The 17,412-nt window shown below is 40.0% G+C and overlaps 1 protein-coding gene across 6 annotated transcripts in view; it reads right to left on the bottom strand.

Annotated features, from left to right (window-relative positions):
- The window catches only part of DYNC1I1 (dynein cytoplasmic 1 intermediate chain 1), a 187,328-nt gene that overhangs the window by 157,400 nt on the left and 12,516 nt on the right, over positions 1-17,412 (bottom strand). For 3 of the 6 annotated variants that reach the window (XM_082302412.1, XM_082302413.1, XM_082302409.1), the window contains exons 2-4: positions 12,889-13,006; positions 10,636-10,750; positions 7,795-7,885 (exon numbers count right to left, since the gene is read on the bottom strand). In XM_082302412.1, coding sequence (XP_082158538.1) covers positions 7,795-7,885; positions 10,636-10,750; positions 12,889-12,996 — 314 coding nt within the window. In that variant the 5' untranslated portion in view covers positions 12,997-13,006. The remainder of the gene's footprint in view (positions 1-7,794; positions 7,886-10,635; positions 10,751-12,888; positions 13,007-17,412) is intronic. The other 3 variants (XM_082302411.1, XM_082302410.1, XM_082302414.1) reach the window with 3 other exon arrangements.

The following is a 17,412-nucleotide window of genomic DNA, read 5'->3' as shown; positions in this document are numbered from 1 at the left end:
TGAAACACCATGCAAGCGAAGTTTGCCATGAAGTAATTTTCCCTCAGTCTTTCCTGTAGCTCCCTCAGAGTCTTTACATTGTTCTGTGCTTCCCTTTGGGTCAGCCCATTTATGAAATAAATATGCCACTAAAGCAGCCATTTAGAAAGCATTTTGTACATATAAATTGACCTTACAGAAAAGCTCCATAAAGAAAATAATCCACTACTAATAACTGTTACAGCTGCTACTCCTGAAGCAACACATCCCAGGCCCACTTGTCCTTGCACAAGTGAAGAAGGATCCCTGTCATTTCTGAATGTGGTAACACAATGAAACACTGGTAATGCAAAGCTGAGTGGCAGTGATGAAAGAGCATCATTGCACAGAACCTGTCAAATGCATTTACTTAATGATAAAGTAACTAAGCCCGAGGCAATACGGCTCTGTTGGCAGTGGTTTTAGCAGATATTATAGAAACACGGTTTTGCTAATGTCTGTGAGAGATGTTTCCTGCAGCTAAAGAGAAGATAGGAAATACATCTTCTTCTTTTGCCTTCTTTATCTGTCTAATTAAACAGCAAAGTAGACACTTAAAAGGGAGAATGGCATTCTGATACCTTTTTTCAGCTTGTTGATGTGTTATATTACTGTTCTAGGTAAGAAGCTGTTTGAAAATAAAAGCTGAGTTGCCAAGTCTGATTTTTCAGGAAAAAAGCACAGAACCAAAGAACCCAAACACTTTGAGGACATGTAGATGTACTCATGAGCGATCATCAAACAAAAAGTATCTTTCTGATTTTAAATATTATGTGGTAAGAACACACTGGAGTAGAGGTATCTTTTTTTCTTGACTGACAGTGAGCAAGATTAAATACCAAACTGTAAAATAATGACATGCTTTGACTCATTTGGTGCCCAGATGCTCCAGAGCTACCTCCTTCCTTTTGATTGTGTATCTGAAAAGTAAGAAATATTTGTGTTTGACAGACAGACATGAAGTAATGTGGGATTAACACAAAACTGGTGTGTGTGTGTTTAGATTCTGCATTATAAATCAGAACACCTATTATTTATACAAAACTGAGTAAACAATATACTGCAGAGAAAAAGGACTGGAATGATATCTGCTTCTCCTGGCACCGGGCCAATAAAATCTCGGGGTGAACATCAACACAGTGAAAGAAAACATATCCTAGTGTATTTCTTTTTATAACAACATGGCTCAAAGTGGCCATGGTAGATGAAAGCAACACAGGATCACATCTGATGAAAAGATACACGAATGCAGACTAATACTGTCAGCAAACTTCCAAACAGAATGAGAGAGAAGAAGACATGCTCTTGACTCTCTATCAGCAAGGACATCCAACCCAATGTGACAGCTGCTACTATATTCTCTGGAATACAACTGGGAACATTCAGAGGTCACAGTGACTGTAAGATGAACTGATGTAGTGGACAAAAAATCATGCCATGAGCCAAAGCCAAAGGCGATACTGTTCCTCAGAGGAAAGTGCTCCAGCATTGCAGACGGCTGTTCTATTTCTAGGATTGCTCACGTAATGTATTTTATGTAGAATTAAAAAAGTAGTGATGATGAGACAATCAGGATTCCAGAGTAATCTAACTTCTCCAGCATATTACTGCTACAAAATCTCTTTGAGAAATCCAGTTTCCCTTTATTTTTTGTTTTCTTTGCTACCTAATGCAATGCTTAAACTCATTCTCACAGGAATTTTCATTAAATATTTAGAGCTTCATCCAAACAAGGACTAACCCTGCTTTACTGCAAGTACATTTCATACACTGAAGGAAGCTAATGGATTTCAGTGCATAAAACCCATCTCAAAATCTATGATATATCAAAGGAACAACAACATAAATCAGGTAGGAATCATTTAAACTAAGTATTGCATAGTGCCCTAATCCAAGTAAGAACAATAATTACAGAAAGAGTGCCGTAACCTGACAAATCTGCAGAGTCCAATGGGCTATCAGAGAAATAGTACAAAATAATCCATCTTACATTATTTTATAGCAAATAAAGCACCATTTTGAAATAATTATCATCTGAAAGAAGCCACCAGAAGATGAATCCCTTTGCCTTTATGGGAGCCCACAAAATAATCAGGTACCTAAACTTAGGCACAGCAAAACACACAAGTTAGAAAGCAAAAGAGCACAGATAAAATTCTTGCAGAAAGAAGGGCAACCATTAACCTTTACACATCCAAGACAGCTGAGCCTGGTACAGTTCACTGAGCAGATGGAAGGCAGGAAACCTTACACCCAGCCTAATGGGATTCTCATGTTCCCCAATGCACAGCAGGAAGTGCTGCACACACACTGGACACACACACACAGAGTCCACAATAAATGAGATGCTACTGTGCAAACCTACTGTAGGATGGTGAAGCTAGCTGAGAACATGTAGGATGTTCCCAGCTAAGAACATAAAGGAGCAGTGAAGGATACAGGGCAAAATGGGCCACACAGGTAAATCACACCTTGGTCCACAAATGGAACTCCTCCCAGATGCCACATGCCAGGGCGAACCCAAGATCCCCTGTGGGTTATATAGGCATACACACCAATTCAGGCTGGTGTGAGCACTGAAAGCTACCCAGCCACAACAGCACATCCTCCCAGCATGGATATACTTCTGCTCTCTTACGCTGAGCTGACATGCAAAGCCCAGACTGACCCTACCTGAGCAAGGACACAAAGTCTTCCCAGGGAGCTGCTCAGCCCACAAAACCTTATACTGCACTGCCAGTCTCTGAGGCACTGTACAAAGTTTGTTCTTGTGCACTTCCTCAGACAACATAAATCCAGAGTTCATGGCCATGAGTGCTGAGAAGATGAGATTTATGAATGCCTAAGGTAGCAGAACATGCCTCTCATGGGCATGTTTCGTGGTGGCCCTACCATAATAGTTAGCATGTTCTCTAGCACACTAGGGTAGCAAAAGTTCAGAGGATCCACCAGGGAGATGCATACAGTTATCACAAAGCAGTTTTGTATTAACAGAGGTGAATTTGTGCTTCACACTATGCTACAGCACAGGAGCTCTCAACAAATGCCTTTACCTCAGCCATTTTCTTCACATGCATTCAAATCTACATTGCAGTTGTGCCTGTCTATATAAGCTGACCATCAACAAGAGGACACTGGGAATCATCACAGTGCTTACAGAACACTAAACAAACCAAAACACTTATCCCAAAAGAGCCAAACATACCCTATTCCAAGGAGAATCTTCATGCAATCCTGCAATACTGTCTTATGGAAAATGAGTCATGTCTGAATACATCATATAAGAAAGTTCTGTGAACCAATGACCCATCAATTAAGAGATGGGTATCTGCTCAGGCTATGATGTAATTTTTCTGTCCTATCTGTGTAGCACTACCAACACAGGCACCAATAAAGCAAAGTGGGATGTGCAAAGCAATGTGGAGATAGGTAAGCTGCTCTCTGAGCAACAACTGGGCTCCAATGAATTGTTCCGTGTAGCCTGGTAACTACAAGCAGCGTCAGAATCAAGTATAACACACCTCTGCCTACCCAGGAATGATTCCCAAGACCACAAAAAAGAAAAAAATTTGGCTCTCCTGTCCAACTGAAAGCATTCAGTCAGCAGTTTCCAGAACTGTTATCCATCTAATATCTGCTTATTCTTACAGTTGCCATCATGGCTCAGAGGGAAGCTGGAATGCTGCTGAAACCTGATGTTTTCCCCAGTGAAAAGGTTCTGACAAATAGCAAAATGGTACTAAAGATAAAGCAGAAAAAAATCCCCATAGAAACACGGCATGCAGAAGACAGAAATGGTTCCAGAATTTAGTGGTATTACAAAGTCCACCCTATCTCTTCTAATACACTGAATGGTATCAGAGAAAAGACAATGCTGCTCTGGCTATTGTGCTGGAGATAATGGACAATGGTCCTGATGGATAGCAGCACTACTAGTCTGTAGGTCGCATGGCAGAAGTGACTATTGTGTCCATGCAGCTTTTCTTCCTGTGCAACAAAAAGGCCGTACAACTGTAATGAATGAATTATTGTTTGACCTATTATCTGCCTGTTTGCCAGGCACATTGTCCTGAATGAGTGATGGCCTGTGATAGAAGACCCCACAGAGTCTTTAGGTAAATTGTTTCAGCGATGAATTTGTCTCACTATTGAATTTTAAAGTTTTTCTGTTTTATATTTTTCCAGCTTCAATACCACTTTGCTGCTTTCACTTTTTCTGCTGGAGGAGCCTGTTTGCTCACTGTGTAACTATTACACTTGCTAAGCAAGTTACCAGTCAGTTTTCACCTTGCAAAGTAAGACTGAGTGAGGTCTGTGGTTCCAGGACTACAACTACTGAACAGTGTTCAAACACTCCAGTTTATCAGTTTTCTTTCCTGAAAAGCAGATGCCATAAACCTGTGTTTCTGGCTGAACTCCATTCACTGTTGTATAAGAAATCACAGATGCTTGCTGATCAAAGCATATCTCAAATATACTTGGTGATACTGGGACCAACGGATTAAGTCTGACAACTACCAGAAGAACCAACAACTCAAAGAAGTATGAACACAACCTAGTTCTGTACCAGAATCTGCTCCCTCTTATGGGAACACATGAAGATCTCCTGCATTCTTCAAAGCTTTCAACCGAGCCTCTCACCTGTAACGAGCTGAAATCTGTGTCTTCACAGCTTTTTTTTTTTTTTTTTTAAATATCCATCATCTTCCTCTGGGGAACACTTCAGCAATGAGCAATCAGACTGCCCACAGGATTTCTGCCAGGCTCTGTGAGCTCATCATTTCTGCAGCAGTTAGCAGCAACAACGACGGACAAGCTGTGATCACCGAGATGGGGGCATTAGCAGCTTTGAAACTAATCTGCTCTCCTCTAAAGCCTGACCTCAGCCTAGTACAGAAAATTCACAGCAGAATAAGGAAAAGGGAAAGATCTAACAAGCATGATGGCATGACAGGGGATCCAGCAAAAGTATCCTCTCTATCACAGAGAGTGAAATGGAAAGATACATTAAAATGAAGCAGGATAACCTTGTTTATACAGAAAAACAGGCAATAATATATGCAGTAGTCAAAATAAGTTAGATGTATGGTCTGGGCACCTCTCAGAGAAAACAGCTGAGGTGGTTTCATCCTGTTTACCCACCATGATGACAGTACTACCAACATTCTTTCTCACCAAGTCTGACCACTCTATGACACATGCAGGCTTGAGTGCACCTGTTCACACAAACACTGAGCACATCTACCTGCACCCAGTGACACTATTTTGACTAACTGCCACTCAATATTATCCACTGGTTACAGACATTCCCCAGGGCCTGGACCAGACATTACCATATTTCCATCACCACAAACCAATCGCTCCAGGCAAACATCTGCAAGCAGCCTTCCTGGCACACAGCACAGCCCTTTCAAAGCCTGAGAAGATGCCAAGCAAACTGGTAGAATACAAGCAAGGTCTTAGGATTCCCACTGAATTCCTAGTATGGCCACAAGAAGCCAGAAAATGGATCCAAAACGAAAGGCCACAATGCAGTGCGTCATGAGCTCAGAAGAAGGGGACAAACTCCATTCTCCTCTGAAAGGACACATGGTCATGTGCTTTCACTGCTCGTTGCTGACAGAGAGCCAAAGTGCTAGCATGGGTCACAGCCAAATAAATTCTTCCAACAGCCTTTTTACCTTAATGGTAAAAAAGTTACACCACTAAGGTTCAGAGGAAAAGCAGGAGTTTAGAAGTCTCCACACACCTTTGTCAGAGCTTCCCGTAGGACTGTGGTAAATAGCTCATCCTCAACAGCAGGCTATACTTTGCTTAAAAACGATTTTTGTTCTACTCAGAGTACTTTGACTTGCTGAAATCTACTGCATTTACTTATGAAGACAGCATTACACTATTTACTGTGTTTTAAACTGCTACATCTCACAAGCTAGGGCTTTTAACTTAACATAATCCATTTCTTCTAGAGGGCAGACCTGGGAGCAGCGCTGAGCTGATTTAATAGCAGCTGTGCAGCATCCACACCACAAGGGAGAGTGTCTGCATCTGGCTGAAAGGGACACAGCATACCTTCTGCTCATGGAAGTGTGATTTTTCTAAGCAGCAGGCTGGTGTGGCATGAAATCTGGTGACCTGAAGCTCCGTCACATGACAGTCTGTGTCTGGAGAGGTATGATGTCTACTGAGCACGGCTAACTACAGAAAGCAATCACTATGCTTTCAAGCCATTAGCAGAGACTTGGCTCACAGACTTGGATGAGCTGGCAGCTCAGCTCTATGTTGAATTAGTGTCATACAAAAAGAGCTATTAGGATCCATCTTTTACACTCCTCAAAATATACATATACTTCTCAAAATATAGCTGCTTGCACCTCTTCTTGCTTGAACATACCCTTCTTTACCAGCAGCATCCTCACATTCTCCTTTCTTTTCTATTCCAGAGAAGGAATTGGTTTGGGATTGCCACTTCATTTTTTATTTCCACCATGGAAACAAAAATAAGAAGATTACTCTTATTTCCATCCCTCACACACATTCCACCTTCCAACAAGAACAGAGCCCCTTCCCTTCCACTGTGCATGAAACTCTCCAGAGTTTCCAAGGCAGAATTGCCAGTGGGTCCTGGGATGTTTCAGCCTGCTCCTGTCCAAGCTCTTCTCTGCCACTGTCAGCATCACACACTGCCAAGAGCAGTCACAGGAACCTGAGGTAACCTGGTGTTACACGGGGGAGGAATTCCAAGGGGACTGGTTATGTGAACAAAGATAACTCAACATGAATAACAGGTTCTATCCCTGGGCATATCCCCCTGATTTTAGTGTATTTCCAAACAGCATGAGAGCATTCTGTAAGCCATTTTAGAAGTGAAAATTCAGCTCTTGCTTGCACTACAAGGTCTGAGGCTCAGAGTTTAAGATCCACTTGCTGCATGCATTTATTTGCCTCAGATCTGAGACCAGTATGACACTGAACCGTGCCATAAATCAAATCCCTCCTGATGGGAGAGAACTTTCTAAAAGTCCTTGCAAGGAGTTTCAAAGATAAACCGAGACTTTTCCTGGAGTTTCAATGCTGCTGGATAGTTGTTTATTAAGTCTTATCAGAGGAACAGAGCCACTAGCGTGACCCAGGTACAGCATAGAGCACAGAAAGCAGGAGAGAAGTCTCTCATTATCAAGATTTACACAGCCTTTTAAAGATAATTTAACCAATGGTTACTAAAACTGTATATTGTCTTCATTTTCCTACCAATTATTCAGTAACACGGGCAGGAACTGTGGAATTCTCTATCCAATCATTCCAAATTACTTTTACTGCAGAACATGGAGTAGTAGAAGGAGGAGAAGAAGGTTTAGAGAACAACAACAATCCTCCATTTTGATATTTTTTACTCTTATCTATTTACTACAAAGAGAAGCCCAAGACCTCTAAACTTTTCACCCTGTGACAATCTTACATAGTAGTCTATCACCTAATTCACACCACTGTATTTTCTAGTTCTTGTCTGATCATTGGTAATTTTTTCCAAGGTTGGAGGTTAAAACAGTGTTGCTCAGGGAGGTAAGAACCCTTAAAAACAGGCAGAGAAATCCCCTCGGCACTCTGGGCTCCTACACCAGTATTACTGGATGGTAACACACAGCGGACAATGCAGAAACAAAAATACACATTTGATACAGCATGTTCTTATTTACAGCAGAAAAGGAAAAAATGGGGAAGTAAGAGCAAAGTGAAAAAACCTCATATTTATTCAAGTCCATTAACTCTTTGTCTTACCTTCCTATGGGTCCCAGATCCCCTGAATCCTGGCTGCCTGCGTCACTGGGTGTGCTCACTGATTTCGAAGAGGGAGACATAGGGGTTGGGACTAAATAATGAAAATAACAGGTATCCCATGTTAACACATGCAGCGACTGCACTGATGAAGAGCAGTGTCAGACAAATCAAAACCAATGGACCAAAATGATAGTGGATGAATGAGTGGGAGAGTTCGAAATGGTGAAAGCAAATAAGGAAGGAAAGAAAAAGAAAAGGAAGAGAGTCAAGTGAATTTTAAATCTTCTGGAAGTGTTACCACTGACATGTATTTAGACAGGACTGAAAGCCCAATGGGAATTTACAGCTAATCAATGGAGAAGATACCTGTGGAAATAAAATAGGACTTGTTTTCTTGAGTCTGGTTTGAAGTTGACTTGCAAAAGATTTTAAAGGTATGAAGAAATATCAGGGGCTTGTCTTGTCAAAAAACTAAGTGAACTCTTCTGGTAAAGTTAAGTAGGCAACAGAACAAGCACACTTTTCAAATTCTGAATTTAAATCAAAAGCCAGTGTCCATCAGATATGCTCCAAGGCTGCAGTGTGGAAATGACATCAAAAATAAAAGCTAAATAAGGAAATCCAGCTAAGTTAAAATCATTTCCCAAAGATACTGAGAATACACATTAGTTTGCTTGGTGATTGTGTTTTCTTAAGCAATGTAGGTCATACAAAATTTCCATTTTGGGTGGGACATGATTTCAACACTCAAGGAAAAGTTTCCCTTGGTTTAGACACTATTTGCCCAAGCTCTTGAAATGATTTTCTCTTTGGTTTGCCAGGGCTTTTGAAGCATATTTCATGCAAAGGCTGTTTTGTTTCCTGAAACAGGAAAGGAAGTTCATAGCTCAAGGTCAGCCCGAGTTAAAGCTCTTCAGCAAGGAAATAATAAATAAAAGAGTAAAAATACCCTGATTTCTTTTAAAATGGTTTTTCAAAAATATTAAAAATTAAGAGATGGCTCCAGTCAAGATTTAATGCAAATATTTTTCAAAGCAGCCACATTGAATAAAACACAAAAAGGGGGTTTAATGCAAAAGCAAAGCTTCCCATTTGGTTTAAACCATATCCATTTTCTTTTATAGATTTAAAAGAGGAAAACTTTAAAATACTTTGTTATGGTTTACAATGTATAATGACAGACCTGTCAAGAGATTCGGATTTTCCATGTGGTCAAACATTTAATGCAGATTCTCCCTAGAGATTGTCACAGAAATGACTTCAGCATGAAAAGTGAATTCATCTTTGTGACAGCCCTTTGGCAGGTTACAGGTATGTCTGGTTGTTTACATATTCCATATTCACACTGAGACCTGGCATCGTGTGAAGGTGGAATTAAAGCCTGCTTTGTATATTAATTGGGAGTGTATGTAAAGGGAACAAAAGAGAACACAATACTATTTTTAACCAAAAGGAATCATCTTATATGCAAATTTACATGTTCTTTTGACAGTACCAAATACAAAAAAAATTAACTAAGAAAAAACCTGATAATTTGCAACATGAATATATGTGTTTAGTTAATAAAATGATAAGGACATATATACTCATTCTTATATAAAAATGAGTATTTTAAATTTTATACATTAAAAATATATCTGATTTTATCTTGGACCTTATTTTTGTATCATGATATAATTAAAAAAAAATATTTTATTATTCATAAAAATAACCTAACCATTACTTGTCAGGCAATTCTTCTGAGAAGTGGTGTCTAAAAGCTTCAGTCACTCTACCATAACTTATAAAAATAGTAATTTTTCTCAATAAATGTTGGTTGATGCAACTAATTAATTCAAATTCCAATTCAGAATGTCACTACCTACTTGCATATGCACCCAGGCATCTGTATAAGGTGCTTTCCTAAATAAAACCTTAACTATTTCATCAAATTTGAAGTTTTTCCTGTATATTACTGGCAAGAATAACTCGGGGTAAAATCCTAGATTCAGTCACAATGAACTTAGTGACAAGGCTTGATAGCTCCAGAGAGGCCAAGATTTCAGCTAAAACAGCGAGAATGATTCCAAAGGGAAGAGAAGGAAGGGAAGGGGAAGGGGAAGGGGAAGGGGAAGGGGAAAGGGAAGGGGAAGGGGAAGGGGAAGGGGAAGGGGAAGGGGAAGGGGAAGGGGAGGGATTTCTTGCTTTAGGACCATTCAATAAATGAGGCAGATCTTCATCAAGGTAACCCATACTCAGATACTGTATGTATTTTTAAACTGAAGACTTTGGGTTCTAGAACTGAAAACATCAAAACCAAAAAAGAAGTCAAGCACATGAAACCGGAGCAAAAATCTACAATAGTGTCTGTTGATAACTTTTTTTCTATTTGTGATTTGGTTTTTTTTTTTTTATTTTCCTTCTCCAGTTTTGCTTGATTTTAGAAGAAACTCAGTGGGAGTTCCCACATGACTATGCTCCTCCTTCCTTACAAATTCTTAATTTGAATTTTAGAAACAAAACTTGGGGCTAATGAAGTACAGCACTTATATTTTTGGGTCATCAGATAGATGGGAGAGAAGATAAAACAGTCCATCAGAAAAGAAATCACTGCTGGTATGCAAAATCAACCTGCATTATGTTCATAAAAAATTCTTGAAGAAATGAAACAGATGTTTTTGGCAATGACAAGTACTCAAAATGCCATGAGCTTGTATATGTGAATGGTATGGCAGGCATTCAAACAGAAGAGTTCACTTCACTAATACAGCCAAAAACCAAAAAAGCCAAGCATGCTTTAGTAGAAAGAAAGCATTAGTTGTGGCAGAGTTGAATGCTTTACAGTGTGCTTCTCTTAAATACCTAGAGGTGGTTCTGGGGATATACCAATGCTCTGTAACAAAGCTTCTGTCTCTCTTCTTTTACGGTCTAGGTCAGAATCTTCCTGAGCTGGCTCCTTCTTCTGCTGTAGATCAGCCTGAGTTAAACCAGAAGAAAACAGAACAATTTGTTTCATACATAATCAGCTCTAGCAATTATTTCATATATAATCAGCTCGAGCAATTACATGTGTGGAAATATACTGCGCTACTGCTTAGGTACACTTTGAAATTCATTTTGATATGTTTAGGTAATCTATAACTTAGATAATTCATACTGTATATATCAGTAAAAGTATTTTACCCTAAATGGATGGTAAAATAAGTCTTTGCAAGGATATTTGCAAGATTTTTTACAGGACAACGATGGAAATTTTCTGCCTCTCACTCATTAAGCGCAACTTATTCAACTAACAAAAGCTGTCCATAGAGGAACAGGTATCGTTACCCTGAATAAAACTGGCCCCTTTCTCCAGGGATCAAGCATAAAATTTCACTGGATTTCAGTGATGTAGCTTAAGGTCCTACACTTGGTCCCAAGCACTTGTTAGGAAAAGAAATACTTTCTCATTGACTTCAACATCTAACAGGTGCAAAGGAAAGAACTAACATCTCTAAACTAGGACTTTGGCAGCCCTTGGCCCACTACAGACCCTTCCCTCTCTGCTTAGCTATCTCCACCTCCTTGGAGCTTCCACACATCAGCCTTCTCCCACTCCGACTTATGGGCATCTAAAAACAGTAGGTGCACCTACATTAGCCAGAATCCTGCAAAGAGGTTGTCCTTTCTGCTGAAAACAGAGTGAGGACTTGTACAGCTCCTCAGACTGGTGTTGATCTTGGTGCAGGCACTAACAGAAAACCTGGAAATTCAGAAGCATCTCCACATTCTTCAGTTTGGATACAGCCAGGAAATACTGATTTTACAGTCAAGGTCCAGGCATATTCCCGTGCTCAGCTCTTCACATGAACCATCTCACAGTATGCAGGGCTGTGGACAGCTCTCCTGCACCAGTGTGAATGGCCAAGCACCTTTGGGAGTGTCAGCCTTCACTCCTGGACCCATCTGGCACCACAGCGCAGCCCATTTACACAGTTATGCACTGTAGCATTATCTGTAGAGATGGCTCTCGGGGCCAATGGAAAGTTCCAACCACCACAAGATCTCCACGAGGCATAAAGTCAGAGTCAGGGGACAAAGAAAAAGAACCTAAAAGCTCCCTCGAGCCACAGGCTTGGCCCCTTTTCCTCTAGTTCTTTAGTAACCAACACTGAAAGCATTACCATTTAAAGGTCTGCTTATGGAGGACTTCCCCAGTGACTCCAGAAGCCTCACTGGGGCATGTGCTGTAACTGCACAAATGTAGCTCAGATGAAAAGAGATTAAAAAGACAGACAAAACTGGAATGCTGATTTCTTGGATCACATCACATTTCCACGGTAATTCCATGAAATTCATGTACAATATTAAAGTGTCAGTTTAAAAGGAAACCAGTTATTAGTAAAGGATAACAGGTGCTTTAAACTATAGTAAGTGTTGACATTTGAAGGAAAGGAAGCATAATCACTTAATGCTTCTCTGACTTTGCATGAAAATGAATATCCACTCCCTGTCAATTCTCACCTCTATTCCACTAAGTGACTGAATAAAAAGAAGTACAAATCCCTTAATGAAAAACCTAATGCATATTGTCAAGGACAAATAAACTAATATGTCAATCAAACTTTAACAGAACTGAAAGATGCACCCATGCCAGAAGATGAAAATGCAATTGCAATTATATTTTACTTTACTGGAGAATAATAATTGTAAATCTGTTACCTTAGCTAGTAATCAAACTAGTCTTCAGAGTACAAAAATACATATTTAGATTGTAATGGCTTGAAAAAAATGTGAGTCCTCTTTCAGTCTTTTCCCACTCTCCACTCCCTTTGCATTGAACGAGAGCCCAGCAAAAAGCATTGTGGCAAATCAATTTCTCTTTCTCCATACACATGCACATCATGTTGTCTAAACTGTTGTCATTTGACAGTGCCATGGTTTTAAAAGCAATTCCCTCACCCCAACATTCTTGACTAAAAATAAGCTTTCTGACTTTAAGGTTAGTCTGACGTGGGTTTGAGGATCTCATTCCACATGACAGATACCTTGGGGCATACAACACTGAGATGTCAAAACCTCAGCAAGCCCCTTGTGCAAGCATGGGCTATCTAAAAGGTGGTTTCGCAAATTTACCTCTTTTTTCTTCCTTTCTTCCTCCTTCCGTTTCTTCTCTTCTCTTATCTGAGCCAAACGTTGTTTTTTGCGCTCAAGTTCTGCTTTTAAATCACTTTTGTCTGACATTTTGACTCTGCTGGAAACAAAAGCATGGAGATCAAGATGAAAATTGAATGATTTCCCTATTTACTGAAAAAAAGATAGCTAATTATATCAAAAGTAGGGCTTCTAAAATTGCAGCAAATATATTTCTATATAAGCACTGGTCCTTGGACTATACTGACGCTGTAGAAAGAGGAGCATTTTCTTCGCAATTTTCATTTCAAGAAATTAGACCAGAGTATCACCAAATGTGGAATATATTTTCAGATTACCTCTACTAGAAAACTACCTTTGTGAAGCAAACCTATTGCTGTTCAAAATAATGCTTTAATGCTTTCAAAGTGAAGCTAAAGTCTTTTGATTTTCATGATCTTCAGCATCTCTGCCAGACTGTAGAACTCAGATCCACAAATATATTTCAAGTATCAGAATGAGATCTGCCCCAAACAGCCCCATATTTCTTAGACAAGTAATACTTTTACTTGTAAAAAATGGAAACGGGAGAGCTTTTGCTTCTGCAGGTGCCTTGCACAGCTGCCAGGCGGGATCCCCCATTACACCAACACAGTCCCAGACAGACCATCAGCTCAGTCTCAGTACCTTTCACACATGCACCCCTCTGGCTCACCGAAGTATGAGCTATCCTGCACAGGAATCTCCTCCACCCTTTCCAGGGAAAGCTGGGCCATTCCCCCAGGTGGCTGCAGACAAGGAGCAAAATCACACAACCCAGCAAATCTAAGTTTGTCTTTAATGAAGCAGCACATTGCTTTGACAACAGTCATGTGCTCAGACCATCTTTCTATGAGGCAGGAGATATGCCTAACAATCCTGATTTCATGCCAACCACACAAACTGGGCAAAACCATTTCTTCTGAGATGCTGAAAGACCTCTTCCACCATTTAAACCCATTTTTCTTTAGGAGGGAGATGTGAAGCCACAAATACCCTGTCTTTTAAATCTCTGGCAGCCTAAGCTGATGTACACAAGCCTTAAAAATGAAAGGTAAGGAAATAAAAAGTCATACTATACAGATATAGATCCAGATCTTTGAAGAAGACAGGAATCCAATCTTTTTCTACAGTTTTAAAACCCCACCAGTGTTGCACGAATCCATAACTTAAATCACAGATTATTTATTGATTTTCTAACATATAACCATTACGAACTGTAATCTAACTGTATCAATACTGATTTTCTTATTAGGACTTTGTTTCAAAGACAGTTCTGACTAACGTAGCCATTCACAAAAAGAGTTAACTGTGTCTTTCCTGTTCACACATCACCAACTGTATCCACTGCTGCAGCTCAAAATCAATCAGATCAATGGCAGTGCCATGTATATGCAATGGAAGTCTATTGTTCACTTGATGCATGGGAAATTTGAATGTCAACTCTCCGTTAATATAATGAGAACTCTACTCACATTACGGCCTGGGTGGGTGGATGACCAGAGAGTAAAATTACGTGCTAAAAATTACATGGCACTTTCACACATCATGGATTTCTCTGCAGCCATCAGCTTCCTCCTCAAAATGATAAAGGAATAGTTAGCCTGTGACACAGAGGATATTGCCAAGAAAACATCACCTGCACATTAAGCATAATCTGAGCCCCAAATGCTTTGTTGTCTTTGCAAGCATTTTTCTTTTAGGAAAGAATAGAATAACATCTGGAATCAGACAAGGAAACCATTTAATGAAAAGGACAGGCATAAGAGCAGCTCAAACTGCAGCTCACACTGCTACAGATTCTGCACTTCAGCAGAGCTGCCCATGCTGGCAAGGCACCCTTTCAAGGCCAGGGTTCAATCCACCCTGGTTCAATCCACAGCAAATGGTATAGCTAGGAAGAACATTCAGCTGCCAAACAATGGGACCACTGGATACACTGGCTGCATGTGGATGACCACCATTTCTTTATTCCTCCATCACTCTCATCCTATTCACAACAGTATTGCTATCAACTGGGGAAAAGCAAAACTGTCAGAAAAAAATTGCATTTGATGTCAAGAGAATTAAGCAGTAGCACCTCAAACAACATTAATCTGTGTGATCAGTAGACGTCAGCGAACTATTTTTTAAATGAGAAATGCCCAGAGAAAAAAAAAAATATTTCAGTAGCAGTGCAGGTAGTGTTTTGCCTACCAATCTGTTCAGGATTTCTGTGTCTCTCTTAGATATGACTGAAATCCCATTTGAAGTCATTTTCCTAATCTGTTGCACACATTTGTATTCTGATTATGAAGTTACCCCTCAGAGCCCTTTGGACTAGATAGAGTTTTAGCATCCTTTTAGTTCTGCAGTTTGGCAACAGAGAGAGAGCTCCTGTTTCTATGCAAAAAATATGCAAATGCATTTTAAGGCTCCTGACAGAAACCCTGAGGGTTTGGCATCCCTTTCAAGCTGTTTGTCAGATATCAATGAATGGCTTTCTAAAAATTCATTCCCTTTATGTCAGGGAAGCTAACTAGCTTTTCCCCTGATTTGAGCATCAATGGTTTAGTGCCTGGCCCCGTTTTTACAATGCTCCAGTCAGGGTGATCAAATCCTATTATAACTTTGCTCTATTTTTAACAAAATAGATTTACATACAGTAAAGATGATGTATTAAATTCCCTTCAAAGAATGTTGCCAGAGCTCAGTTATATTTCATCCTGAATATATTATAGTCATGCCTGAGCCCCCCAGACAGCTTACCAACCAGCAGACTGGCTGTTAACAATTTTAGCACAAATTGAACACCAAGGGTATGTAAGCACCTTTCTCAGATGCCAGCAAGCTGCTACCAAGAAAGGAGGCAAGTGTACTTATCACTCTGCTTGGCATTAACCATGGAGTTAACACTGTTCATTACTGAGAGCAAATTTCTAATAAATGCCATTCTGAGTGCCAAAAGGCATGCTACACCAAGAGAGATAAAGGTAAACAGTAAAAAGGATTTACTTTAAACATTCTCTGTGGCGCAGATGACAGCCCAAGGCTTATGCAAGACCTAATCTCCAGCCTGGGAGAAGGCACTGGTCAGAGGGAATCACTGAGGAGCACATTTTGTACTGAAGCAATTAAATCCCTTGTGTAGGAGAAGGAACACACAGGAAAAAACACACTGAACATTGAGTAAGTGTAGAAATAACTTTCATAGTAGGGCAACACCCTGGGGCTTCCCTCTTCAAGGGAGATGCATAATCTTAGATTTTAGATCAATTTTTATTTGTTTAGCCCAGTTTATTGTCATGGTTTTAAAAGGGGAGAGAGAGTCCTCCCACTGCAGAAGAGGTTCCCACACATGGTACCATAGGTTCTTGTACCAGGACCTTGCACAGAGAGCACCTGCCTGAACTCCCAATACTCAGAGAAAATTCTCCTTTCTTTGAGATACTGAAGAAAGGAGCTGGTTCCTCATGGCATGACTTTTAATGAAACAGAGTGTTCTATTTCAAGATGTCAGTTTTCCCCATGTGCATTAAACATGCCTCAGAGACCCCTTTTAGTCTTGGAAATACAGTTGATTCCACTTACACATCAGAGCCAGCGTGATGGCAGCTACCCAGGCCTGTGCACAGGCAGTGCTGGCTTCTGGAGACTGATTTCTGGGACATCACCATCTACTGGCTTGGCTCACAGCACCTTAGATGCCCACAGTGTACATGCAGAGCTATCCCTACCATCAGGATAGGTAAAATCTAGAGTCTGGGTATCCTAGGATGTGATTCCACTTTTCCTAAAGCAGACGTTTAAAAGCAGCTAAGATTAAGCATGCCCCAAAGTCACCAGTTCCTCTCTAATGATGATAAAGGGCCCTGAGTGATCTACATTAAGTTCTAGAAATCTCCATTGTAAATGTCTCAGACAGGGTGAGAACAATCCTGTCCTTAACATGCTCCCAGAAGTTCCTTTTAGCTTCTCAGTGTATGAAACAAGATATTTGAAAGACAATTTACATTAATCTAAAAATAGTAATGATGTTTGCACAAACTTCTCTGCTGTACAGAACATATGCCAAACTACTCCACTAAGCTCATCCCACAGGTAGTAACATCTCACAACAATTTCATTTGTGGTAGCAGTAAGAATATAAACATGCAAACAACAGCATTTTATCCTCGACTGGACTAAAAGCCGTGCAAGTACTTTAACAGGTACAGGCCAGTTTTACCACAGCTCTATAAGCAACAAGGTCTTTATCAGTGATCAATATCACAGCATTTGAGCAGATATTTTTTCAAAACATTTATATGAGCACTTAAGAGCAGAAACAGCCACAGGTATCTAAAAAGGTTTACTTGAATTTCAGTACCAATAAGTTGATACTTTTTAGAGTAACAAAATCAGAAGGATAGGTACAAAGAGTTGCAAGACATGTACATAGGTTGGACTAAATACAGGAAAAAATAAGTCCAAAATGTCCAATGTACAAACAATAAAATAAAAAGACAA

Source organism: Coloeus monedula, assembly GCF_965178545.1.
Source record: "Coloeus monedula genome assembly, chromosome: 1".
Lineage (NCBI taxonomy): Eukaryota > Metazoa > Chordata > Aves > Passeriformes > Corvidae > Coloeus > Coloeus monedula.
This window is presented reverse-complemented; position numbering and strand designations above follow the sequence as displayed.